The sequence below is a fragment of the Bombus impatiens genome, unplaced genomic scaffold (genome assembly GCF_000188095.3).
Source record: "Bombus impatiens unplaced genomic scaffold, BIMP_2.2 scf_0135, whole genome shotgun sequence".
Classification (NCBI taxonomy): Eukaryota; Metazoa; Arthropoda; class Insecta; order Hymenoptera; family Apidae; genus Bombus; species Bombus impatiens.
Window position 1 is genome coordinate 61,296 of NT_176554.1, and position 27,839 is coordinate 89,134.

At 35.7% G+C, this 27,839-nt stretch overlaps 2 protein-coding genes across 4 annotated transcripts in view; one reads left to right on the plus strand and one right to left on the minus strand.

The window, feature by feature from the left end:
• Positions 1–617: 617 nt before the first annotated feature.
• On the plus strand, positions 618–25,591 carry LOC100744404 (tachykinin-like peptides receptor 99D). Of its 3 annotated transcripts, XM_024365397.2 has the most exons (6): positions 1,748–2,184; positions 12,087–12,305; positions 13,947–14,097; positions 19,441–19,637; positions 21,321–21,466; positions 23,772–25,591. In XM_024365397.2, exons 1-6 carry the CDS (start codon positions 1,748–1,750, stop codon positions 23,885–23,887), a joined length of 1,266 nt encoding a protein of 421 aa, XP_024221165.1. In that variant the 3' UTR covers positions 23,888–25,591. The 3 variants fall into 3 exon arrangements, with proteins under 3 accessions (XP_012237232.1, XP_012237233.1, XP_024221165.1); XM_012381809.3 differs by lacking the exon at positions 23,772–25,591 and having other exon boundaries at positions 618–2,184; positions 21,321–23,061; XM_012381810.3 differs by lacking the exons at positions 12,087–12,305; positions 23,772–25,591 and having other exon boundaries at positions 618–2,184; positions 21,321–23,061.
• A 1,003-nt stretch (positions 25,592–26,594) lies between these two features.
• The window catches only part of LOC105680311 (peptide deformylase, mitochondrial-like), a 2,986-nt gene continuing 1,741 nt past the window's right edge, over positions 26,595–27,839 (minus strand). The window contains exon 3 of the mRNA XM_012381575.3: positions 26,595–26,813. Coding sequence (XP_012236998.1) covers positions 26,697–26,813 — 117 coding nt within the window. The 3' untranslated portion in view covers positions 26,595–26,696. The remainder of the gene's footprint in view (positions 26,814–27,839) is intronic.

The following is a 27,839-nucleotide window of genomic DNA, read 5'->3' on the forward strand; positions in this document are numbered from 1 at the left end:
CGTGAACCGGTGCGATTCCCCATGTATCTTTAATGCAACCTTTCTCCTCTGGAATTCAATGTACTTAATAGGCGTATTCCCTTATCACGACATAGAAATGGTTCGTCGTTCGCGCGACAAACAACGATTCTTGGTATCGGTTGTAACTCGAATAGAGAAGGATCTTTTCGGAGACATTCGCACGGAATGTCGTTCGATCGTCGTTGTGAATAATCGTCTTTCCGATTTCAAGTCGAGATGTTCCCGAGAGTAGAAAGCTATCTGGGAATTCTTGGTATCTATCATTCTTGTATCTCCAGCTCGAAGAAGAATATTTGAACTGTGCGAAAATTAACAAGACCAGCGAGAAAGCGATTGCACGGAAGATGAGAGGCGAATCTTCTTTCATAACGACAAACAGATCGGCGAGTAAGTCTGTTCCATTGACTACAGAAGGAAAAAGAAACGACACTGATCGATGATCGACTTATCATTCGCGATAAAGAGCAGAGGATAGGAAAGAATACACATTAAAAATCTATATAGATAAGAGGACCGGAAAAGTGGTGGGCCGGAGAGAGGACGCGTGACACAAGACGCGTAAACGGTAAGGGCAAAAAGGAGAAGAGACGGACGTATTTTGAAGTGCGCTCGAGGCGTGAAATGAAATAACGTAAAGTTTACATCGTGTTCAGGATGTCAGTCCATCGGGCGTAGAGAAAAAAATCAGTGGTAATTCGTGGAGAATTGCGGTCGGAGTTTCTTTAACGATACCGGCTAAACGTTTTCAGCGGGAGGTAATTAGTCGTGGAGGTTGGAATCGTGAAATGCGAGAATACAACAGGAAAGACGCTGCTATCATTACGTGATCAAAACGTGATAAGAAAGCATAGGTACATTGGCAGAATGAATTAATTAATTAATTTAGAGCGATGGAAGGAATAAAGAACGACAATGGATTAGCACCATCGATGGAAAATGAAGGCAGTACATCGATATCGTCTGAAATGGCATCAGTCTTTGGATCGTTCTGGATCTAGAATATTGATATTCGGATGAGAAAAGTCTTCTTCGCCGTATAAAGGTAACCCACGAAAACAATACGAATCGGTGCAATAGGTCAATGGCTGAGCACTTGCTTGTTAATCGAATGGAAGCCTGTTAGAGGCGCTCGCGCGTGAAACAGAAGTGGAAGCGAGCATAGTCGGTGACTCGGCCATGCCAGTTGTCCGCCTGCCTCGTGCCGCAAACAAAATCTGCATAAAGTGGCGACAAGCGTCGTCAACTTCATTATACCTGTATCGTATCGATACGGAAGAAATGAAACGCGTTCCTGTCTTTGGATACTCTGGAAATCGTCTGAGAATTGGCGATCGTTGCGACCTAAAAAGCTAATAAAACAAACTGTGACATCGAAGAAGGATAAAATATAACGATCTGATTAACTGTAGCTGTAATATGTGCCGGTATAGTATATGATAAATCGTAGGGCTGATTTGATACAAGTGTGAATCGTAAAAAGGTAAAACGAAAAGTGATTGGAAAAACTAGTTTAATACGTTCGTCTTGAACCGATGAAACGAATCGTGTTGATCGAATGTTTTTAAATCGGTATTTGTTCGAGGTGCGTAGTCACCTTTACGTAATTTCCAATAAAAGACTCGTACTAAAGTTCGTACTAAATTAAGGGTAAATCAAAAGATAATCGAAAGACGCGTATCCAAAGATAGATAGTTTGTCAGCGAATTAAGAAATTTTTGCGAGAAAAATGCAGAACCTCCAAGTTTTTGTAAATTCAACGCCCGACCCGTTGAACATGACACTACTGATGGAAAATAACACTTACTACAATAACACGAATATCACGGATTTACAATTGAGAAATCAATTCATACTTCCGTGGTGGAGACAAATGATCTGGACCTTGTTGTTCGCCTGTATGATCGTCGTGGCAACTGGTGGCAACCTGATAGTCATTTGGATTGTATTAGCGCACAAACGGATGCGCACGGTCACTAATTATTTCTTGGTAAACTTAAGCATCGCAGACGCTATGGTGTCTACGTTGAACGTTACGTTCAATTACATCTACATGTTGAACAGTCACTGGCCCTTTGGCACGCTCTACTGCAAGATCTGTCAGTTCGTCGCTGTGCTCACTATATGCGCCAGTGTCTTCACTTTAATGGCAATTTCTATAGATAGGTAAGCGCGTTATTCTTACTCAGAAGTCGAATCGAACAAAATGTTCATATTCATATGTATTCGTGTTCGATTTATTTGTTGGTTTAGTAAAAAATTATACAGATAGAAGTAATCTTACAATTAGAAAAGAGACAAAGTACTCTTCTGTTTATCGTGAATTGTTTATCGAGCTGTTTGTCTTTGCGAGACATACGCAAATATTTGCATTTTAATACATCAGAATCCAAATTGCATGATATTTCAGTGATATTTCGATATTTATTTAGGACGAGTTTCGACGATTATACGCAATATCGGATAATACCTTATCTTAATACAGTTAGCCCGTGGCTCGGAATTATTTCGCAGAACAGCATTGCAAATTTCAACCTATCGTAAACTTCTATCTAATTGAACTCCTATTATCAAGGATTATGATTTAGAACTCGACTACCTCGGCTGCTTCGAGCCAAACTACGCGGCGGTGTTTGAAAGCCGATTAAATACAATTTAATAGCTAATTAATTTTGCTCCGATAGTTACGATTGAGAGTCTTAGGAAAAGGTCGAAAAGATGAAATCTGTGAAATGGAACCGCCATGCGAAAGATTACACGTCCATAAACTGGACGAATATGCGGTTAGCTTTGGCCTCGACTGCGCGCACATAGAAACGCCACCTTGACAATTCGTCGCTCGAGGAAAATAAATAACGCTCGGGCCAGACTACAGACGGGCGAAACAACGGATGAAAATCACGATCTCAAAGACGGAAATGCAGCTTTCTCTGTAGGCAGACATTCCAATCTTTGTTGGACAATTTTAACTGTGTACGTGCTGTGTACGTGGAAACGTACAAAGAAAACGTAATTTCCGATTCACTGGCTTTTTCCTGAAATTTAAATTCAACCCTTTAATCAACCGACGTTACCTTTTACTTCTACTTGATAATCATTTATATGTAATATTATTAAGTAATTCCTGCAAGTAACAACTGCAGGTTATTATTGAAAATTTTGATCCATTAGACTGGGAATTATCGATAAAGTAATTATTCGGTTATTTTTTTAATCATAAAATTCTTAATAATTGGTGAAACGTTTCAAAATTTCCAAACTCGCGTCGAATATTAATGAAACGCTTGTGACATAATTCTTTTCAAGTAGCTATACTATATGCATACATATTTTATTCATTCCCGGTGTGTAAGTATGTGTAATAATTGAATAACAGATTTATGAAAATTTAAGTTAGTAATTTAGTCCGTTTCGCTAGAGTCAAAGATAAACAAACATAACTAGAACGTTTCCCGTAATTACAGGTATTACAGGTATTACAGGTATTACAGGTATTACAGATATTACAGGTATTAAGATAATGCTTAAAACTGCATTATTGTCGGTATCAAACGCTGCCTGTGTTTATTTACAAATCGCATAAATTATCGTCCTTCTAATACATATTCGCAGTTACGATTCCAAATATGTTTGAAAAATGTACGAAATACATGTAAAATACTTTTGCGAAAGCGCGTCGCCTATACCCGTAACTAATCTCTTGGTTTGCGAGATCGGACGAAAGCTAACTTTGCGTGGCGTAGCCTCGTCGAAAAATTCCTCGAGGACCTGCCACAGAATAGTACACGATATACTTATGATAGTGTAGAAACAACAAATAAATCTGAAGCTTCTGAACGGGTGGTTCAAAGGTCTTTTACGAATATTAACCGCGAGAATCTCTTTGGAAAAATCTATTTAAAAAACATGCTTTTGGCGGCGGTAGTTTTTCGATCACGATCAAGCATAGGTAGACCGTAAACGACGTCGAATCGAATCGAATGGAATCGGCGTCGATGATTTCCAATAGCTCGATAGCCCCGTGACTATATCGAAGAATTATGCTTCAACGATTCGGAGAGAAGAACGTGAATGGCACGTCGTACTCGCATGCCTGTGACACTGCCGATAAATGATAATGTGCGTTATCGAGACTGCAAGAGAAGCTCAGGTTCCAGAATTTCTGGTGGAACGAACGGCATTTCAATTGTGAAAGAAACCATCACGATTCGCTGTGAGGACGTGTATGCACGATATATAGCTTGAGTCTCGACTAAACTCGAGTATCTTCGGCGCATACCATCTTTCCTAGTATTAAATAGTTAACAGGTCGTATTAACGGTCAAGTTATCAGCCGAATAACTGAGCGATTTTCAAACAGAGCGCCGCGACTAACTATTTATCCAGACGCACTGCCCTCTTTTTCTTTACATTGTCAAATAAGAAAATGACGATAGCCAAAATAATAGCCGTCTGATAAATGCTGCGGCTCGAACCAAGTGCGATATATTTTTTGGTGTGCCAGAGAATTTTGTCAATTAGTTTATGTCCGCCATAAAGTGAAAAATATTGAAAATCGCTGGAATAATCGAATAAGATCGATGCAGAAACAAGCGACAGGCGTCGAAAGATGTAAAGAGTACCTTATACATTGAAACATGTTGCGATTTGCGATTAGGTTTTACCATCGCGGATTCGGGTGTCCCGATGCTCGCTTGTATCCAAAATCCAAACCGTCAGCCCCCACCGATCATCCGCGCTATCATGCTATACATACATGCATATGTGCGTTGCACACGGTGGTGATCTGGCATGCGTCAGACGCACCTATGCTAATATACTGGATAGCAATGCATTTGTTTTTCTAGAAGTGGTTTTCAAGTGTTGCGTTCGCATCAGACGCGTTAGAAACAGTCTAAATGCTATCCAGCTACGATCTATAATTTACAGAAGCTTTTATTTTGGGACATCGTACCTAATCTAAAAAATAGAGTGACAAGAGTGCAGGATTTTATAAATGACAGGCCTATTTGCGACGCATGCATCGACACCCAGGTTTCGCGTTAACACTCGTGATTAGTATACAGGTTGGAATATATGTAGATCCGTATCGGCGAAACGGTGTCAAAAGCAACTTGTATCGATGCTAACAACGATGGAAATTGAGAAGAAAGACTAATCGTCGGTAAAGAGGCGAGAATCGAATGAAGAAGCGAGATAGATCTCTACGATTGCATGTGAATGCGAAGCATTGTGAATAACGTTAATCGGCCACCACGTCGATACCTCTGAATTAGCAATTGAAAGCAAAGTCGTTTAAACTGGTTCGTTGCAAGCAAAGAGCAGCCGCGAGAGTGTCGCGTAAACTTGAGACTTGGATTATGAGAACAAGAAGGTTGAGCCGTAACCCAACGGTTAACTTTCTTTTTATCAAGCTTTTATTTTACAGAGGTAGAATTATACCGAATCAGAGTAAGGCTGAACAAGAACTGCTCGAGCTGGCTCGAGTCTCGGCTTATATGCGTTTTGATTTGGGGATGTCGGTGTAGGGATTCGGTGTAGGTTATGATGCGCAAAAGAGTACGAAGGTCGGGGATCGATGTCTTATCTCTGGTGTGGATTAAGACGTGGTTGATGAATGCCTCGCTTGGAAATTAATATTAATGACGGGAACGGGAAGACCGAGACAGACGCATTTTCAAAATAATAGATCGATCCTATAAGCCAAAGCCAATGGATAGAAGCAGTTTATAAAAGATATTTGGTCGTTATTATCTATGCTCGTTTGTGAAGAACTATGAAAATATTAGAAAATTAAGTATTTACCAAATAATACGTACAATTATAAACGATATTAAGAATTCTTAAAATAGACAAGTGGGATTGTTAGGAATCGATTCAAACTCAACTTCTTTTTCAAACTCAAATACCAAGTACAAAAGAATAAAATTATACTATTATCGCCTTGGAGTACATATTAAAGGGAATGGTGCGGGAGAAAATGTATAGAAGATGAGATTTCTAGCATTATGCTTGCAATTTCGTAGATCAGTGAATCGTGTACTGAAAAGCACAGACTTGCAATGTAAACGTACTCTACAAAGAATACGTAGAAAGGGGCGATGGCGCAGAAAATAGTTTGTACATATGTGGCAAAAATGCTTTACCCTTCGAACGTAGCGAGAATTTCGCTATGTCGACTATGTATGGGGAAGTGACCTTTCTTTTCTGCCTTTCTTTTCTGCCATTCTTTTCTGCCATTCTTTTCTGCCATTCTTTTCTGCCTTTCTTTTCTGCATGAAAGAAAGAAAGAACGCAACATTGATATGTAAGCTGTAAGCTTACAGCTGTGCCGGTCGCTCGTCAACGAATGAATATAATTTCAAGGATTGCGTTAATTTTCGTAAAATCGCTTATGACGCTTATAACGCTTATGACGAAGCAAGTAAAAATCTAACCGAACATTGTTAAACTTTCGTTTCATCGAATCTCGATTTACAGAAATTTGGATAATTAAATCGCTTAGCGATAACGCTTAACGACTGGCTTCGTGAAATGGAACGATTTCATTGTCCCGACAAAGTCGCTTATTACTCGTCCTGTTACTTACTCCTGTTCGCAACAATAATATAACACTCGATATAATAACGACATTGCCGGAGTAAGTACATATTTTTTGTTGCAACGTGCGACTAGTTGTGCGATAATTTTATTAATATTTATATACATATTCGCATATTATGCCAATGTTATGGTATTATGGTAATTTGTAGGCGATATGTAGTCTGTTTGGGAGTAATATAGAGAAGCTATCGCAAAATCGATCTCGACCTTCGGACTTAAATTTTGTTATCGCATCGCATTCTACTCCCTCACCGGGATCGAATTTATCGAGGGAATTATGGGCCGCTCTCTCGTCAAATTCGACCGTTCTCTTGACAAACATACGTTAAAGTTCCACTAAATCTTCTTACATCGACATCCTTTTCCGATATCTTTAGATTCCGCAGTCAGATAGGAATGCAACATAGTTCTTCTTCATAGTCGAGTTTCATACAACCAGCAGGTAACAAGTTATTTGTAATTAATGGTTCTCATCGACTCACCCGGCGCACTTTTATCACGAGGAGTTATCGTCTACGAGCTTCCTTCTGTATGCGACAACCGTGTAGCACTCTACGTATTTATAATGCTCGCTCTAGTCTAGTTAAATTTGTCAATAAATCGATTAAATATGTTTATCTTCTTACTACGAAGATATGCATAAATAAACAGGAAAATATGAAGAACATAAACCATAATTCGAATTTTAATCAAAATGCCTATGGTGCTATTTCCCGACCATTGGAAAACCGATTAAAATTCCAATGCCACTGTTGGTGTCGGTGGTGCGAAGGTTCGATCGATCGGCAAAAACATTCCGGTACTCGACAGAAAATAACGCGTGAATCTTAATTTCATCGTCAGTAACGAACGATTCGATTTCGAAGTCTCGCGTGTCAAACTGGTGTCTACGTTATAATTTTAATTGATTTATAATCGATAATGTGAAGATATCGCCAGTAAAGATATTCTTTTCACACCCAATAATTTACTGTATACAGTTTTATGCATATGTATGTATATGAAAAGTTGCATCACGCAAATTGTTACCGTTTGGCAACAACCGTTAGCAACACTGGAATGGACGAAACGAACAAATGAAATAGGATATCTTGAAAATTATTTGTCGCAATCTTTTCAATCGTAAGTGATTTCTGACAGTGTTTGTGATAGTGTTTCTGACATGTAAGCGCACAACGGGACTCAACATCAACTGTAAAAAAACATTATGAGCTTTCGCGTGTACGACGTACTCGAAAGCAGTTTATATTTATTACTATGAAAAATGCAATTTCACTTGCATTATTATTTACATTTACCTTTACCTTTTTACCATACTTGCCTTTACCATATTTACGTTTCGGTCTTTCGAAATTATTCCCTTGAAATCTTATTAAAAGTATGACGTAGACATTCACAATGAAGAAATTTCTTCGCATACGAAGTTTTGCATATCTTGCATACCGGAAACATACTTCGTAGATTAGTAGCATACCGATTCGTTTAACCGACGTTAAACGAATCTCTTAGATTTATTTCCTCTCTGACGTAGATCGCGAAACTAACGTGGAGTAATTGGTCGGATCTGAATTCGGATCTGAATTCGGATCTGTTTGAAAGCGACCTGTGGTGAATGCACGAGACATAACTGTCCGGTGTTTCTCGTGACTCCCTGGCTTGAGAGTTTGGACACAGTCTTTCCTTTATTGCGAAAAGAACGCAGTTTGATCGATCGATTCATCGGCGAAGCGGCAATTTCATCGTTCAATATCGGTATGCTTATAAATGGAGGATAACGGGAACATTTGCGAGCGTGGTCTTTGCACGCCTTTGCCTATGAAATCGTAGAGAGAATAAGAAAGCAGTGAAAAGTAGAAGGAGGATACGCCGGATACGTGGACGTGGACGTGAGACAATGGAAAGACATCGCTCGATACCTCTAGGAAAGGGAACGTATCAGACTCGCGCATCTAACGAACTAACGAAGGCGTGAGATTTTTGAAGAAAAAATAATCAATATATTTTCTTTATCCGTATGCAATCGTATAAGGCGGTAACAGCGTTTAAAGTTGGAAGTTGAAACTATTTTTGGAATAGCTCTGGAATTAGAGATCGTAGGAAAAAATGCTGCTTAATTACAATGATAAATGTACTTATTCGAAAAATATAATTCGGAAGAATAGAATATTAGAGCGGTGTGCTTGGATTTAAGGGAAGTAAACTGGATTTAAAGCAAGTAACGATCGAATAAGTATAGATTGAAATAAACGTAAAATAAAAGATGAAAAGCACGAGAATGATCAAAGTACGAAAGATTCAGGTGGATAAAATCGATCGAGTGTCTAGTTTCTAGAATGAGAGATGCTTCGAGTTGGTAAGTGGTAACGTGTATGCAGTTTCTCGCACGATTGCGTTCACAAGACATCGGACAGTTTGCAGAAATTTCAGGTCAAGATATCGTCCGTGTGAAGCATCGAGTTGCGAGAAGCTATCGTTTCTGAAACTTTCGTACGTTGATAGAGTACGCTTTCGCGCTGGCATGTCATATAACTTTGATATTCTTTAAAACTTGTACTTTTCCTTATATTTAAAAGCGAAGATTAAAATGGACGACAGTCACAAGATATTTCTTATGCGTGTATATATATATATATATATATATATATATATATATATATATATATATATACTGGTACGCATGTTGCACGTAGTAATAAACTTTAAAAGATGAAATTTTTACACAATCTTCGCGCACATTTCAATTGCTCAAAACACTTGTTAAAAAATGTTGTTTTACTGTGCGATAGACGAAATTTTGTTTCAACAGCAACGTAGAAGAGCAGCAAGCACGTATATTGCATTTACATACGTATGTGCTTTCGATTGGATCTGGTGATTATACAGGTTGCGAAATAGAACGAATAAAAGTTGTTGGAAAGATTGACCTGTTGGTCGAAGCAAACGAAAATCACGTTTGAGAAAAAGTGAACGTGCGGCGAATAGCAAGCGTGAAAAGGAGTATTTAATGATTTTCTTAAACATCTTTGTCAATCGGATTCTTCGGGCTACTCTGTTCTATAATTATTATTATTTCACATTTTATAAAGCGCGGTGTATGACTAAAATACCCGTAGTTGCCTATACAAACAGTTATTCTATACGTCAAATACGTATAACGAGATACGTAAGAATTCATATTATTTTTTATATGAAACATGCGATTGGAGCGATAAACACGTTGATATTTTCAATTCAACGTTCTTCGAAACCTTAATTTATAAGCAGAGCCATCTTTTTCTTTACGCATATGGCATCAAAATTATTTATATAAACATCGCATTAACGTGCATCGACAAACACGATACATTGCTCGATCAAGTACATATATGTACATAATGATATCGTTATATCAAAGATCTATGTAACATACAGCGAACAGCATTGAGAAATTGCAATATAATTATAGCTGGAGATAAATTATATGTCTTATGTAGAGGTACTTGGGTATATGTCATTGTCCATAGGCATGATGAACCGAACAGACTATTATTATTTATCAAATATATATGTAGTAATTATTGTACGATGAACCATGCCGATTCGAATAGGTCAATTTTTCTTCTTAACAATAATTTATCGTATATGCGAAACATTTTGTTGCAAGTTGGCTTTATCGAAGTTTACGCAAAGAAAGTGGACATTCTTTGGCATCTAAAATCTCGATTCTATTTCAAAGGCGAGGATATATTCAACTCGTATGCATTTCAAAGATACTTCTGTTTACAGTGGATTTGACATTCAACAGACGTAAACCTTCCGTCGTAAACATTCTATAGTGACCTATATTGCAAGAGCCGCATAAGAATTGTTCGATCGCTATCGTTTCGTTTACCATCATAAACTTGTACTTTTTTATTTTTTACATTTTTACTTTTTATACATATACATTTACTTTTAATTATGGAAGAAAAATTATTTTGGCAATTTTGAATATTACGTTTTCTTACCGATAGAGTATCGATTAATTTTTGCTGTTATCGTTTGTTGTTGTCAAATTACCGAAAATCACTGAAAAATTGTTAAAACGCGACGACGTTACAATGACGGACGATTGAAAACGAAGAAACATAAAAAGCTGCAACAAGATTTTACGTAGAATAAAAGAAATAAGTGAAATCGCATTTTCCCTGGTTGACAAAGAATTTCACGATTCAGATTCACATTGGAAAACTTTGGGGATAGATTTGAACGACGCGACACGACGCGACACGACGCGATACGACGCGACGCAAGAAAGACCGTATTGAATGAAATTTAAAAAGCGTGTAAGTATGTCAGTCGTTAATCCAATCTGCAAGTGTAATAGCGCAAGCTACCCTCTGATTTTTTTCTCTCACACCATACAATCAGTTACACCATACAAATTAAGATTTAATTTAATTTTCTTGTAACAACTATCCTACCCATTCGCTAATAATCTTTTAAATGTATGCTTTTTGACAAGTAATCTCTTAGTTTAGCTTTGCTTCGGTTCTACAGATATGAAAACACTGGTTCATATAACGTGTTTCATGGTACAATTCACTTTATAAACGACGCGAGACAGTAAGTACAACGATAAAAGTCTCACTTTCGTATTATCGTGTTACTATTATGCGAGTGACTGGCTGTAATTAATTCGAGATTAAGTTTATTGCAGGAAATGTGAAATTACATGAAATTTATGTAAGATTAATATGATGATGATTGCATAAAAGCAAGCACACCTTCCCGATCCCAGTAACAAAATTACTCAGGACATTGACTTTAACAACATATTTCAAAATCGTTAAAATTCATGAGTTGCGTCCTGCTCTATGTATGCACGCAGTATACATACATATATAACTATCATTAATGTCCATAATGATATGGTAAATAGTAGAACTAGTACATAGCATAGCTCGAACACTTTGACTGCCACGCCGAAATTACATGTTTCGCCGAGGACGCCACGGGAGTATTTTTATTATTCAAAGCATATAATGGGAAGATAATAATAAGACAACATTGTTGCCCAATGGACTGTTTGTCTTATTGGTGGTCACGGGTGATAGCGACATATTATAACAACGCTTCGTTTATTTCAACAAACCATTCACATTCGTTATTTCGTCGTAAGCAAATCATACAGAATATATTGTTGAAACATTTGATGTTTTAATAAAAATATTTAATTGTTCGATGGGACACTTTTTATTTCAAGGTATCTTCTGTTTATTCGTTGTATTCAAAATGGCCCAACTGTCAATTTTCATTCAATTTTTACAATTATAAGAAGTGGCGTCACATATATGACCAACGTGGCTGTCAAAGTGTTAATATCACGAAAGATTCGTCCTTTATTTGCATTATAATCTTCCAGTTTAGTGTTTGTATCGATTGCTGCTAGGTTCATATGCATTAAAAAATATATTTTAACAGTTAATACGTATCGTGTATTGCAGATACATGGCCATCATGAACCCGTTGAGACCTCACATGGGTAAAAGAGCTACCCTCTGCATAGCGATTTTCATTTGGATCGTAGGAGCTATCCTCTCGCTACCGATGCTACTCTTCTACACAACATACACTCAAAACTTTGCAAACGGCGAAATACGAGTGATCTGCTACGGCGATTTTCCCAACAGAGACGACAATGGTCTCAGTTACGACGAATACTTGTGAGCTTATCTTAATAATCGAAACGCAACCTTTTTCTTTCCTATCTCATGCATGCTAATTCGTGCTGAAACGGTACAAGCGTCTCATTATACTTTCTCGAAGAACCAACCTTTTCAAGAACCGTAGAATTTCACTGCGAAGCAATGTGGAATTAAAGCTACGTGAAAAGGTAAATTTTAAAGGTTAAAACGATCGCAGGAAACGTTATAAACGAAATTTCAAAAGGGCGCCGTTTTTATCTCTTAAAATTTTGCTTATCGCGAACAACTATAATGAGCAAATCCTTGCACCGTTCGATATCGATCACAGATATCATCTAACAACTGGTTTATGACGCGTAAACGATCGGCTCTGCCGATCAGTCAGCTTACCATAAAACGAATTTTGCTTAGTCTGCGAGCAACATCATCAATTACTCGACCGATGAAACGACCAAAAGAATCGACGACTCGTTATTTCAGTTTTCCCGTGAAAATATACACAAGTGTGACCAACCTTGATACAACCAACATACAAATACAAAGAACAGACAAAATGATATATATATATATATATATATATATATATATATATATATCCTTTGTCTTTTTTATTTCGAGAAAGGAATTCAACGTCGTATCATTTTGTCTGTTCTCTTTCTCTCTGTATACATAGTTTTAGATAGTCGATTGAAGTCTTTATACATACAAATATAAATATCTAGACTATTTAGAGAGATAAATGAACGATTCAAATAATTCCTACATAAATCTGAATTTGTGTAACACGAGCGAAACGCATATCGCATTTTCATAAAACGAAATACTAAATTGTAAATACTAAAAGAGGAAAACACTGTAATAACATTGAACAACTCATAAATAATGTTGATCGATTTATGGTTGCACAATTGTACGTACAGAATGTAACAATGCGCGACAATATCGATCGATTATTATGCGTTAATGTTTCATTCTAGTTACAAATGTAAATAATGCAATTTTGTAGTTTAGCTCAGTTTGTGTATGAAAATACACTCTACTCCACTTACTCTAGAATGAAATACTCGAGTTCACTGTGCAAACGTTCGTGCACATAGAATAGAAGTTCCTTTGAAAACATTTTTTAACGGAACGTACGTACAGTTCGGTAGTTTCATCAACACACTTTCTAAAGATGAGGAAATAATCTGCAATTTCCTCGATTTAATGGATTCGAACACTCTGCATCGAGTTTCATCGGTGTTACTTTTAATTACCAACTGGAGCTGATAAAAGTGCAGTTCAAAGTTTTATTCAACTACCACACAAAGCTATCACTACTATGCTTTGAGCTCGATCACAGAATTCATTGAAAGCGAAATGCTTTAAGCATGTTTAAGCACGACGTCGTTGTTGCGTATCTTTGTTCGCATTCTTTCTACTCGCTTGAAAATTTTAAGATAAATCAAATTCATGGTTCGTGTACATAAACATTTTTATATTATTATACTATACGGGAGACTTTTTAACGGACAAACGGTTATATGAGGAAATAAATATAAATATAAATGGCGTAACGTATGACCGACATATCAAGGAAATACGAATTCATATTACTCGAAACATATGCTCCAATGTGAATAACCACGTGTATTCAAATACAACGTCTCCTGTTTTCAGATATAATGTGATCTTTATGGTACTGACGTATGTTTTACCAATCGGATCGATGACGTTCACGTACGCCAGAATTGGTTTGGAGTTATGGGGTTCGCAAAGCATCGGCGAAAATACCGCCGGGCAATTGGAAGGTATAAGGAGTAAGCGCAGGGTATGTAAATCACGAGGGAATGAAATCATCTCTTTTATTATGCTTTGTGTTTCATTGAAGAAAAAAACAGGGAAAGAGAGCGACGATAATCGTTAACTTTAATTATTACTAATTATTACTAATTACCGTCGCACTTTATCAAACGATAACTAATCCCTTGATCTGGACGATTTTCCATTCCTCGAAAACATTCGTCTCTTGTTCTATCTATATCATCGAATATCGGAAATTTGTACTTTGAAAAATGGTTTTAAATGCAGAAAGATGGCCGGATACCCGTGATATAAAACGAAATGGGATGCAACGAAACTAAAAGTTCGATTCTAATAGTTCAAGTTCTCGTGTGGTTATTTTCGACACACGACAGCTTTTACGTTATCATGAAACAAGATTGGTTTCCATTTGTTCCCCAACGCGGCTTGTTTCGTTATTAATCCCACGTTTCGTTATTAAACCACGTACGATTTCATCTACTTGTTTACAATATGTTTCTGTTGTAGTTGTAGCCCCAGGTTATGACGAACAGGAATAAATGTCTTGCATATGACCACCAAACAATCACCATTTTCTTCTTCGCACGAAGCGCTAGTTCTGTAACGTGTTCTCTATGTTACGTCATCCAATTGTTATTTTGAACGTTTTACGACAGATAGTACGTCTTCAAAATTAAACGCGCGCGATAAAAATACAATAAAGATGGATTATTTCTTTCGAATAATGAAATTATCGACGTTGGTCTAAGCTTTGATACATCGTTTATACTTTAAGTCTTATAATCCTATAATATAGTTTGTCCTTAACCGTCCTTATACGAGGAATAATGGTAAAGCTACGTACTTTTATCTAAAACGTTATTTCCCTTGTCGTCTGTCGTGAATTAGATTCAATAATGCATTTTCAAAGCTTGTTGTTGTTGACGTTTCACAACAGGCTTCTCCTTTTTCATTCTCTTTCTAATGCAGTCTACGATTCCACGAACCAACGATCGACTGTCCCATTATTTACATATTTCTATCCAAATATTATTTCTAGATACATATATTTGTAGCGACTTTTGCAGTACTCGATTTTGAAATTTGAACTCGTAAAAAAATAACGACACCAATATGTAATGCAAATAGAGAATGATAAGGGACATGAACGAATGCCGATATTATTGGCTCAACGTGTTTCGATCCTTTTGTTTCAAGGATTTTTCGAGTCGCCTAGAACCATATCGTAAAACGATGGTAAAATTACTCCGGAAAGGCATCCTGCCAATTAATTTTAAACGCGAGCCGCAAAAATATCTAGACTTAACGTCTGGATTTCAACGATAGACACGCGAGGCGGTATTATGGTATATCCACACGTAGGTGTATCTTTGTTTAAAAGCAGTTTAGACGTTAAGCCACGCTATAATTTCTAATTAGAAGGTCTACCAGGTCGCCGCACCTGTTCGCAAACTAAATTCTCTCGTAACACATCGCGTCGATGATGCAATTTGCAAATGTCTCGATCGTTTCTTAACAATTTTCACATAGTACTTGTTAAGGCGATACAATAATTTCAATCATTTGCTTATTTACTTTCCTTTCTAAAGTTTACATATTTCGTTTTAAGCTATGACAATTTCGTAATAATTCCAACGAATCATATATTTGCAGCGTGTGTTAACTCGTAATCAGCCAATACTTATAGTACTGTTACACGTGTGGAATAAATAGAGATAAATGTTCTAACAGTTGGAAGTTAAGGCGATATTTAATAAAATTTAAGTAACCGAATCTTTTAAAACAGAACGTAAATCAAATTGCTCGTTATACATAGATGCATATATGTGTATGGGATTAAAACTACGTACGATAGCTTTACTTTCATTAAAGTCATTCGTTTAAATCGTTAAAGCAGAAAATGCCGTGGAATTAACTCGAAAGAATTACTCGAAGAGATTATGATACGTCGATGATGATTATCGAACGGGAAAAGCTAACGCCAAAAAATTTGGATTAAAATTTCAGTCGATACGTAAATTTACACTGAAATATATAATTAAAGGACAAACTTAGGTGATCTTAAATATATCGGAAGAAACCTAAGAAATTCTTCTATTAACGAGACTCGACTAAGATTATCCATACACCCTGATAATGATAATGCATCGTAGACAGTGAACGTTAGTGTTAGTTCGAGTTAGTTAGTGACGTTAGAGTTTTACGACCGAATAGGTATACGTAGAGCGTACAGGTTTCGAAAAATAACGAAACCGGACTTGAAACTTTTATTACACTCGTGTTATGTTGTTCCATCGTTTTTACAATTGGGCTGCAAATATAGTGGAACTGCACTTTCTTACGATAGTACGTACGTTCCTTACTAAGAGGAGTTCCTTTTTCGATAAAATCCGAATAAGGTGTTCTCAGGCGAAAATTTTTCTAGGAAGCAGTACCTGCTCGCCTGATGAAACTTTCTTACTTCCTCGTCGTGACGTCTAATAACTTGTCGTGCATTCTTGAAGACGAAAGTTAATTTTTGAAGGAATTAGCTCTTGAGGAAATTCCTCTGACCATCGTTCCAAACGTTTTCCCTCGACAACTGATATCGTTACAAATTGATAGATCGCAAACTTGGACGCATCAATATATAACCAAGGATGTATAAACCCCTATGGTTTCCTTCGAATTTTATACAATCAACCTACGTGTAGGTGCTATGTGCACATACTATGTATCGAGCCATTAGGCTAAAGTGCTTGATACATTGCTCAATTTCTTATTAATTATATAATCGAGCACGAACTTTGTACGAATTGTCATAATTTGTTCGATACGTTTGATACGTAATTCGTTTGCATTTGATATTTCACGGAAGTTCAGTCTTCTTTTCTATCGAATGTAATAGGTTTATCAGTCAAGCGGTCATTTAACTAATAACGAACGCGACGGGCGGAAAAAATAGAGAAAGAGATTACGCGTATGGGTATGAGGAAATCTCTTTCTGCGATCTTCTCCTATGCCCAAGTGATCCTATTGGATTTCGATTAAGCGGCAAAGAGCTCTCGTTTTTCTCTATATGCGGAATCATCGATGGTCCATCTTGCCACGTACGTAGAAGCACAACGTTCTAACGGCCGTGATCACCTGCCCCGTAAAAGGATCAAAGAACATCGTTGAAGAAAGTTCAGATTGAAATCAGTCGACAGACGAATACAAGAATTTCTCGGTCTACGGTCTATCTAATAAACAGACGGTAGCTCAAGTACGTTTCATGAACAAAGATGAATCGAACGCTGCAATGTTTATCCTCTACTTTTGTATTTCGTATTTTGTATTTTTCTGGGAAATTTCTCGAGATCAATACAAGCAAATGTATGTAGATAGAGTGCGAGCACTGACCTAGCGATGCACGCAACACACGATGTGACAATTTGTGAGAAAAATTCTCAAAAGGAAAGGCCAAGAAATTAAAGGCGTGAAGATGAAATCGAGCGAAGGGGAGCCAAGGGACAGCGACGATCTCGTCAAATGCGAATGTGTCCCGCGAGTCTAGTTACACGAATAAATATAACAGATGGCCATCGAGATTTTCTCGACGACGCAACGCGACGATGCGACCCCTTGCGAAACCTTTTTCGTTGTCGTCCTAATTTTACTAACAAATAATTTTAGAATAGTAGAGAATAGATATACCTACGTGGATATATGAACATAGATGTACATATATGTATGCAGAGTATATGTAACAAAGTAGTAGTAACAACTCGCGTAGTGGCGAGTGAACGGTAAAAGCGAGAATTTAAGGGAATTGACTTGCGTGATAGGGTGATATGGTTTCGAAAAAAGGGATATTCTATTACATTCCTTTATAGTTCTATATTTTGTTCCGATCTTGCATCTTCATTTTAGCGATATACAGGTTTTATCGTGAAATATAAAACGTTTGTTCCGCTTATTGTTTTGCAAGCAAAATGAGAAATTTAATTTCGAAAAGTTCCATTCTTGGAAACAGCTTAAGAGGTTGATCTGCATATTCGATGCTTCGAACTCCAAAATATATAATTTCTTTCGATAGAGTAAGCTTTGTACCGAAGAATCGACAATGGCTAAAAGTAACTTTGTAGTTTATTATTTTAATGATTGAATCTTACGGCAACCTGAGATATATCTTGGACATGGTAAGTAAAAAAATAGTTAATCGCAAAAGAAATGTTTCTAGACAAACTATGACGATAGACTTAATAAAACGAGGAGCAAAATCATTTGAATATTTAGTAGTTCCCCTTTAATGTGAAACGCCCTGAGATGCAATAAATATTTCGCAAACAATTTAGGGACGATCGAAAGATTATTTTGCAATTTCGACAAGTAGAACTCGAGATAATGAAAATACATTTAAAGGAACAATGGTAAATTCTATTCCAGACATTTATTCCAAACATTTAGATCTCATATACTACAAAGTTTAACGACTCTCATGGTTGGGGTAAATACAAAATGAAAAATGAAAAGTATGAATTCTTCTTAATCATTATGTATATGTATATGTATATGTATATATATATATGTATGTTTATGCGTATATGTATGAGTTTAGTTCGTTTAGTTATTTCAGTGAAAGTGAAACGAGTAAGAAATGCAGGATATCAAATAGCCAGACAAAGATGTATTACGTTAAAAAATATAATTTACGTGCTGTGTCTTCTTAATACAAGATATCGTAGGTCGGGCGATCAGCAACGTTGATTAACAACGTTTCGTGCTGCGTACCTATGGTTCCTGACGTAATACAAGTTTCATTAAGCGCAAAGAAGCGGAGTATTCTCCGGTATAATATAAAAACAAAGGGAAGGAAACAAAAGGAGAGAAATATATAAAGATATTGGTAGAATTACAAGCTTTTTATAGTTTGTAAACTTACATATTTCGATATATTATCCTTTGTCCCAGTTTTAATATCGCGCAAACAGCTTTGAATTTGCACCATGCGAAATATATTAAACGTGTAATCGTATAGTTGTTTTCCTGTATTTTCTTCCATGTTCCTGTGTATGAGAAATTCGTAATCGAATTCGTATCGTTCGAATCGTAATTCGAATATCTTCCGAACGTTCCGTCTTTTTCGATCGACTCTACGAATCATCAGGTAACGAAAGCATCCAGTGTGCACGCGAAATAATGAAACAAAACGTCAAAATAGTATCATGGATATCGAACTTTTTCTTCTACCATCGATCTCCGTAGCCTACTATGATAAAGCTCCCAAGCTTTCTTCGACTAAACGAAGAATCGTATATGTATATCAATAGAAAGTAACGACTAATAACAACAACGATGGCTACTAAATACCAGTACATTTGTTTTTCAGGTTGTGAAAATGATGATTGTTGTCGTAGTAATATTTGCAGTATGCTGGCTACCGTTTCACGTGTACTTCATCATAACGTCATACTTCCCGGAGATTACAAACGAGCCATACATCCAAGAAGTTTTTTTAGGTATTTACTGGCTCGCCATGTCTAACAGCATGTATAATCCCATAATCTACTGTTGGATGAACTCCAGGTAAAATATTACTTTAAAACAGGACGTAAGTACCTTTCACTAACCTTTACGAAATGCCTTTAGGAAATTTAAAAACATGTATTAATCGATCCAGTTTCCAGTTTCCATTTTAGTTTCATGATTAAACATTTGAAAATTTGCCACGTATAAGTATTTGCCTAATTATACTATCGAAAGGTTTCTTCAACCCATTCGTAAACTTCTAATGACATATGAGTAAAAAAAAACTTGTTTCGTGCTTACGTAACTATTTGTTTCGTGGTTGTGAAAATGCTAAATATAATAAAAAGGGTAACGGAGAAATTTCGAGAAATTTATAAAATAGAATTACTAAACTTATTTTTGTTATTTGCTAATATGGTAAAATCGCGTCAGTAATAGTTTACACCTTACTTGATGCTTTTCTGAATAGAACAACGAAGAAAATACATCGTGCGATAGTCGAGTTTGAATCAGTCGGATTTCTTTGTTTAATTAATCGTTTCGAAATTGACACGTAATAGACGGCATTTCGCACGCTTCGATCGCAGTTACGGTTTCTGTAATCTGAAACCACATTTAACAGTGTAATGTCGTATATTCAACATCAAGATTTGAATTTAATTGGTAAAAGTTTGCAGCTAGTGGTGATAATGGCATTTTGATAGAACCTTATCGATTACGATGTCGCCATCGCGCAAACCGACCGTACTCTGACTAAACGTTGAAACAGTGAATAAGGCTAAGTGAATTCGACTTTTCGTTTGATTCGCTTGTTTCGTCGATTTTCTCTTCGTACGGGAGAATGGATGCATCGTTGTTACTACAATAGTATTAAGGATAATATTAACGATAGATTTATCACAAGGCGAAAAATTATCGGTAGGTGTCGTAATTTAAGACACGAATGTATTTTCAAATCGAAAATACGTTCTTTTGAAAAAGAAAGTCTCTGTCTAACACGGACGATGATATGTAGATAGGGATTTCAATTGCGGTACGTTCTCTCGTAGATACGACATAGGTACATCATATGTACATATCAAAGAACCGCATGAATCGTCGAAGACAAATCCAGACAACATTGTTCGGCCCACAAACTGAATGAAACGGGTGCCGGATGATTGATTTGAAAATAGCCATTTACCAGAATCCCTTTACACGTCATGCACAGCAATTGTTCCGGTGAAATTTTACCGCTAGTATCAGTGCTGGTACCAATACCAGTACCAGTATCAGTATCAGTACCAGTACCAGTACCAGTACCAGTACCAGTACCAGTACCAGTACCAATACCAGTACCAATACTAGTATCGCTATTATCGTTTCGCATCAAACAAGTAAAATACTGCTGTCCGTAACAAACAATCTCCTCACAATAGACCAATAGTTCTCGTCGTTAACACTCGTGCATCGAACATATTGTACGTATACGTAGAATGTGTACAAGTAGGTTGGAGAAAGAAAAAAGAGTGAAACGTAACCCGCGATCCTTTCACTTTCCAATAAAATATTAGCTGTGTTTTCCGTCCGAAATGTATATCGGGCGATATTCTGTTTGAAATACGATTTTAAATGGAATCATTTCTCCGTCCAGATCTGTCAAATCCAATTTCCCGTAAACCTTTTAATTAGAAAAGAATAAATTGGAAGGGAAATTGGTATTTATTTAACGATTTGACCAATAACGGTTCCGTCTTGCAGATTTCGGCGAGGATTTGCCCACTTTTTCTCCTGGTGTCCGATGGTACAGGTTGCCGCCGAGCCCTCGTTATCACGTTCCGAAGCGTTAACGTCTCGATACAGTTGCACCGGAAGTCCTCAAACCAACACCAGGATATCACGGAACGGTACGTGTACGTCTTCCTGCACACCCTCGGAACGTCCTTGCACCACATCGTCCACAACATCCACGAGCGAGTCACGCTTCGAACACGACGACGCCCACACGGATGCACGAAATTCTTACATAGATTTGCACGACTTCACCGTTACCAGCGTCGTCCTTGGCGAAACCAATGCCGACGTGAATCGCGAGACGTAGTAACGAAATCGACTTTGAAACCCCGATCGTTGTTTCCTTCGATATCCGGTTCGATTCTTTTCGATAATTTACCCCGCGGGACAACTTTCTAATCGAAAGCATCGATGAAAATAATCATTACACTTCAGGGTCTAAAATATCAATATTAAACACATACGATTAGATTCGCGTTTACGTGTACATTTTTTTAGAAGAAAAATTATTATCAATTAACCCTCGCGGCTATGAGACGATCGTTTCGAATGCAAGCATCGAATAAAATCAAAGAATGGATTTTTTAATGCTTTCTAGTTATATCGTGATAGTGCGATCAGCAAAGACATGTGAAACACAAAATTCAATTTTCTAACTTCTCTAGATTTCTATTAGCTTCATAGTGTTCGTATTGTATGTAATTTGTATCGTGCTATAGAGTGTTTTATTGCATAGTTTTCATCATTTTCTCGTGGTTTTCTTATTTTTACACATGTAAGTCTGTAGCTTTTATTACGCAACCTACAATTCCTAAAGTTTTACGATGTTTGGAAATTTGATCCTATTTTTAGAGTTTCATAGTTTTTAGAAACTTGTAATAAAGATGCAACAGTAACTATATAAAGATAAATAAATATATTTTTCGAATAAAATTCGTAATTATAATTTTTTCTCTTCCCGTCTGTACGCGACGATTTTCAAATTACTATGGAAATTGAAATTTCATACATGGTTGGAACATAACCGATTCATTGTTGTCCGCGGTCTGCCGTTTGAGGGTTAATAAAATAATATATATATATTTCTAGTACGTATATAGTATGCCAAATAATTTTCTATTTTTCTTTTATCAACGACTAACTTATCAACAATGCTTGTCTTCGTAATCGCGATACACGGTTGAATTACCAACAATCGGCCGATTATAACGAATATTAACAATGCGTTTATAGCTTTTTCATACAATGCGGTTGATGTGAAAACTATTCATCGTCATATGTAATCTCAGATATATGTATACATTTATACATTTTAGGCCCTGGTATTTCGTCATCGAACGATTCATAAAAAAAAGATTTGCACAAATGGAATGCGGGAGCTTGAAGTTATTTTACATACAGGTACATATGTACCTATGTACTTTTGTTTAATTGATAAAAAAGTGAAAAATATATGGCAGGTGTATTAAAGTGACGTAATATATATCGGGTGTTATTCGAATACAATGAGATATAATATCAACGTCATGATATAAAGCCGCCACAATGTTGTCTCCTTCTTATCGACAATTTTATGATCGATGATTTTTGTCGTTTAGAACTTTCACCTTAAGATTTATTATCGTTACTCGACTTTGAAATAACAAAAAAGACAAAACTACGGATAAAAATAAAGTATCGCGTTACCAAAAGAAGGCGCAGCAATTTACGAATAACTCCAATCTCCCGTATGTAACTTAAAAATGAATTTTTACACGTGTGCTTGTACATTAATCCATTAAGGACGAAACAGTGAAATAATCCGGAAAAGTTGCGCAAATGCAATGTTATTTAAGAGTATAGATAAAATAACTTTTACAGTACCGTTTTGCTAAGATCAAAAAAAAGAAAATAATCCATCATAGCGCTAAAAATACTTCAATTTCTTAAGACTTGATAAAATTACACGTGGAATCTAGGTGAAAGAGATAATTAGTAAGAAACGATATTAGGCAAATCCTTGGAATGTCCTCTTCTAACCGGGAAAATTAACAATTACAATCGAGTAGTAGTGTGTAAATCGAATGCAATAACAAAATTCCATATCGTTAACGCAATGTTGCCCCTTAATGGGTTAATACCGAGTCATTAAATGAGATGAAATGAAATGGACTGAAATGAAATGAGACGAAATGAAATGAAGTGAAATGAAACTAAATTAAATTAAACGAAATGAAATAATTAAATGAAATGAAATGAAATGAAACGAAATGAAATGAAATGAAATGAAATGAAATGAAATAAAATGAAATGAAATGAAATGAAATGAAATGAAATGAAATGAAATGAGATGAAATGAGATTACGATGCAGTAGAAATCGATTCGAAAATAAGAATCGATAAATGGATGCAAACAAGGCCTGTTTCTAATTTCGATAGGCACGGCGAGAATACCTTTGTACCTACAATCTTCGAGAGGAGGAAACGATCGGTTTTTGGCGCAACGTCGGGGAAGAAAGTGGAAAGCTTCGCAAACTGCCGGCCATGTATCTTGACAGGAGGAGGAAAGTCCTGAGCAACGAGTACATACCTGGATATAAGAGTACATATCCTAAGCAGTCAATCTCTTCAAGATTCATCTGACGCAAGTGAAATAGGACAAGTTTCAAGAAGCCACATGACGTATCGGTTCCCCTTTATTACGCAGAGCCATTATTATTCAGCAGAACGATAGCTCCAACATTATTGATTCTGTTCAATAGAGATGTTAACTATCGGCTAAATATTAGATCGTATTTCCGTCTTGACGTGGAGTACAGCTAAATCGAGATTTGACGAAAAGAACAGAGTTTCTTCCTGTCGATAGATATCGTTATATACGAATACATAAGCTCAGACTTGAATTACCGTCGAATGTGAAGTTGCCATTTATGATTCCTTTCGATTGCTACACCATACAAAACGATTAGATGCTTAGTTTTATATTATTTCCGTTAAATTCTGTATACTTTAAATACTTTGTTGTTTAATACTTTGTGTATAAAAAATAACGGACCAATAATCTACTTACTACTATTTGCATATGTTAACGAAACGTTCCTTTTTTCTAACGGAAAAAGATCGTATAGTTAGGAGAAATTTCTAACAAGAGTATATAAACTATAATACATATATAATAATACATATATAGCAGCTTCGTGTACGATTTGCTTGTTTGCAAAATATATAAAGTGCTTGCTTAATTAAATAATCTTCGTGCTCCTACATGGTGTATCGATATAATTGCTGATAAATCAAATAGATGATAAAAAGATATCTATATTAATATTCGTTGCACGAAGATATCCTATTTGAAATTCTAATTTCCTAAAAAACGAAATCTATATTCTTTATGGAATTTTACTACTTACATGTACAGGCTTGTATCTTAATAATTTACCTCGCAACTATCACTGCTCTGAGAAGCAAGAAAAATATTGTAATCGATAGAAAAAATGAGCACGACTATCATAAATTCGCAAAGAAGATTGTGACAAGCAAACGTTTTCGTTATAAAAACGCACAAATGTACTTATAAATAAAACAACCGTTACTAAAATTTACATATTTTTATTGAAAATATATTTACTTCGTTCTTTCTGAAATTAAATCTCATGATTTAAACTGTCTTAGTTATTTATCGTTTAGCCTGTTTATTTTTCATTAAATCGATATAATATAAACCGTTACTAGTACGCGAAAGGCGTCATAGGAATTAATCGGTCATTTGTAAAAAATCGCCGTTCGTAAAAATAATCTTAGCTCACTAATATGTGTTAAAGAGCATTGACAATATTTCGCTAGCAACGCTATTCTTACCGAGCAAAAATTCTGTCCAACAAAGGAAAAAATCAACATACTTCTCTCTATATTTAAAACGGCGAACTGCAAATGTAAATTTATTATTTAATTGATATTATTTAGATTTTCGGCTGTAATGCAATTCGGCGAAAGAACACACTGGGGAAAACAAACGCTTTTTAATAAACTAGTCAAGTGTAAATGTATAAGTGATTATATCGAATATAATGAAAAAGCTTGTCGGTAAAGTAAGAAGTGAATATATTGTTTGATATGTATAAAAATATGTGAATACTAGCGTAACAGAGTACTGCTTCTGTCTATAGGGAAGGACTCGCTATATTTGATTGTATTTTCAACATAAGCAAACACTATGGAAACTAAGAGAAAGAGGAAAATATATGATGTCAACATAAATATTTATTGTAACTTGTATCTACTTTGGTCAACCTGTCGAATAGCTAGCTCCTCACCGATTTCGATATGCAAGATGATTTAAAGAATGTAATTTGATGTAATGTAAATTAATAAATATATAGTGCAGGCTTTTACTTTTACAAAGTAAAACAAGTAAAGCAACCGGTAAATTCGTCTCTAAAGAATGAAAAAAATCAATATCAAACGAGAATAGTAAGAGAAATATGTATTTCGTAAGTATAATATTTAGTATATCATATTGACAAATAGATGCATCATTTGTTAGAAAATATTTGTAACAAAAGTAAATTATAGTCCATAAGAAGGTACAAATAAACTAATAATCTTAATCGCGTAACTTTCGACGCATCTCTGCGTACACGAATATTACACGAATATTACACGAATAATATACCCTTTGTGTCGTATCTCACTAGCAGCGATGTATTAAGATTAATTTCTAAATTCTAGACTCCGTCGTTATTATAGTAGGGCTATACAATGCCAACAAAAGGGATGATGGTATAAATAATCTTCGTAGGCAATCCGTATGGGATAACCTTCACCCATTCTAAAATATATGGGATTGATGTCCGTGACAAAAAAATCATACAAAAAATCAATTGACGGAATCAGACGCTCACGCTAATAATTAATGGGACCTCTACGTTCGTCTTGTAGACGTCCTAGACGCGATCTTCGGTTTATGATACATCTCTAAACATCTAGAATGTTCGAAGTGCACGTGATTGCCGAATATACAGCAATTCGTGATTGATTAGCGACCGATTGACCGGTTAATGCCCCTTTGATTTTCTTAAAAGACAGAGAATACTATCCATATGTATCATAAACCTAGACTTTCGACTGTCCTAGCAAATCTTAAATATAAAGAGAAAAGAAAAATGATTACTAAACATCTTACAAATTGTTCTTCCACCGATTATTGATATATCCGCTTAATAAAGGCAAACTAATATAAATGATATAAATAATTTCAAAAAGTTTTCAAAACCACAGTATTTTATACATTATCATACTATATTTCAATTTAACTTGTTAACAGATTATATCTAACAATATAAATTCGTGTACACGTTATAAAAGCTATTCTACAGAATACTTAACTTTTACAGTATCTTTTTTTACATTGGTGCAATTTTCTTCGTCCCATTCTATATAGTCGAACGTAAGCGGAAACATTCTATCAGTGTATATTAAGCCCTGAAAAAAAAAACAAATAATTGCACGACAATTTGTGATATCTACACAAGCATTTATCAATCAGTATATTATTACATCCCATTAACTCGGTAATAAAAAATTATACTTCATGGAGTTATTCCTGGACGAGTAAGACCACAGTTTGCTAGATTAATACCTAACGGAGTTAACCTCATCTGGTTTTCCCCTTCACATGGTTGTCTTTGTTCTATCAGTCAAAAATCATGTCCGATCTTATTTGAGAGACTTATTAGTTATTATAAATCTATTGAGTCCTAAGCAGCGCGATCGCGAAAAGTCCCAGCACATTTGAGCGCTACGGACGGCTGTCGGTATTTTCTATTTCATTGTTATCTTCTCAATAATTTTTATTGAACAAAACTTGAAATATTTATAAACTAATAGTATGCATATATAACAGAATACAGATGTATTTCATAAAATAACAAATATGACGAGCGCTATTTCGCCGCTTGCTTCTCTTCGCAATCGATTAAGACAAGCGCTATCGCGCTGTTCGGCATTTTTCGACTCTGTTTTTTCAAAGACCGCTGCGACTCAAACGGCTATTCTAAATTTATTTACAACCATGGGAACATCAACATAGACAAAACAAGAATTCTCATGCTGTTCATATATAAAAGACTGCTCTATAGAATGATTTTGCAAAAAGAAAAAAAGAGACCATTTATAATTCAAATGGGGGCGTTCCATGTTCTAACAAATAAAATACATAATAAATTTAGTGATTGTTCTTAACATTGTCCTTAAGTATATCTACATTTTTCGATACATTACACTACAGAGGAACAGGAACATTCTATTTTGAACAAAAAAAAAATAATAATAATAAAGAGAATTTATATTAGATTAGAAAGTACTAGTAATTAATTTCTCCAGAATGAAACAGTTCTATAATTATATAACTAAAGACCATTATACATATCTTACATCATTAATAAGAAAAGCTATTAAAGCTAACATATTTATTGTAAGATGGTTGAAAAAATATACGATATATTAAAT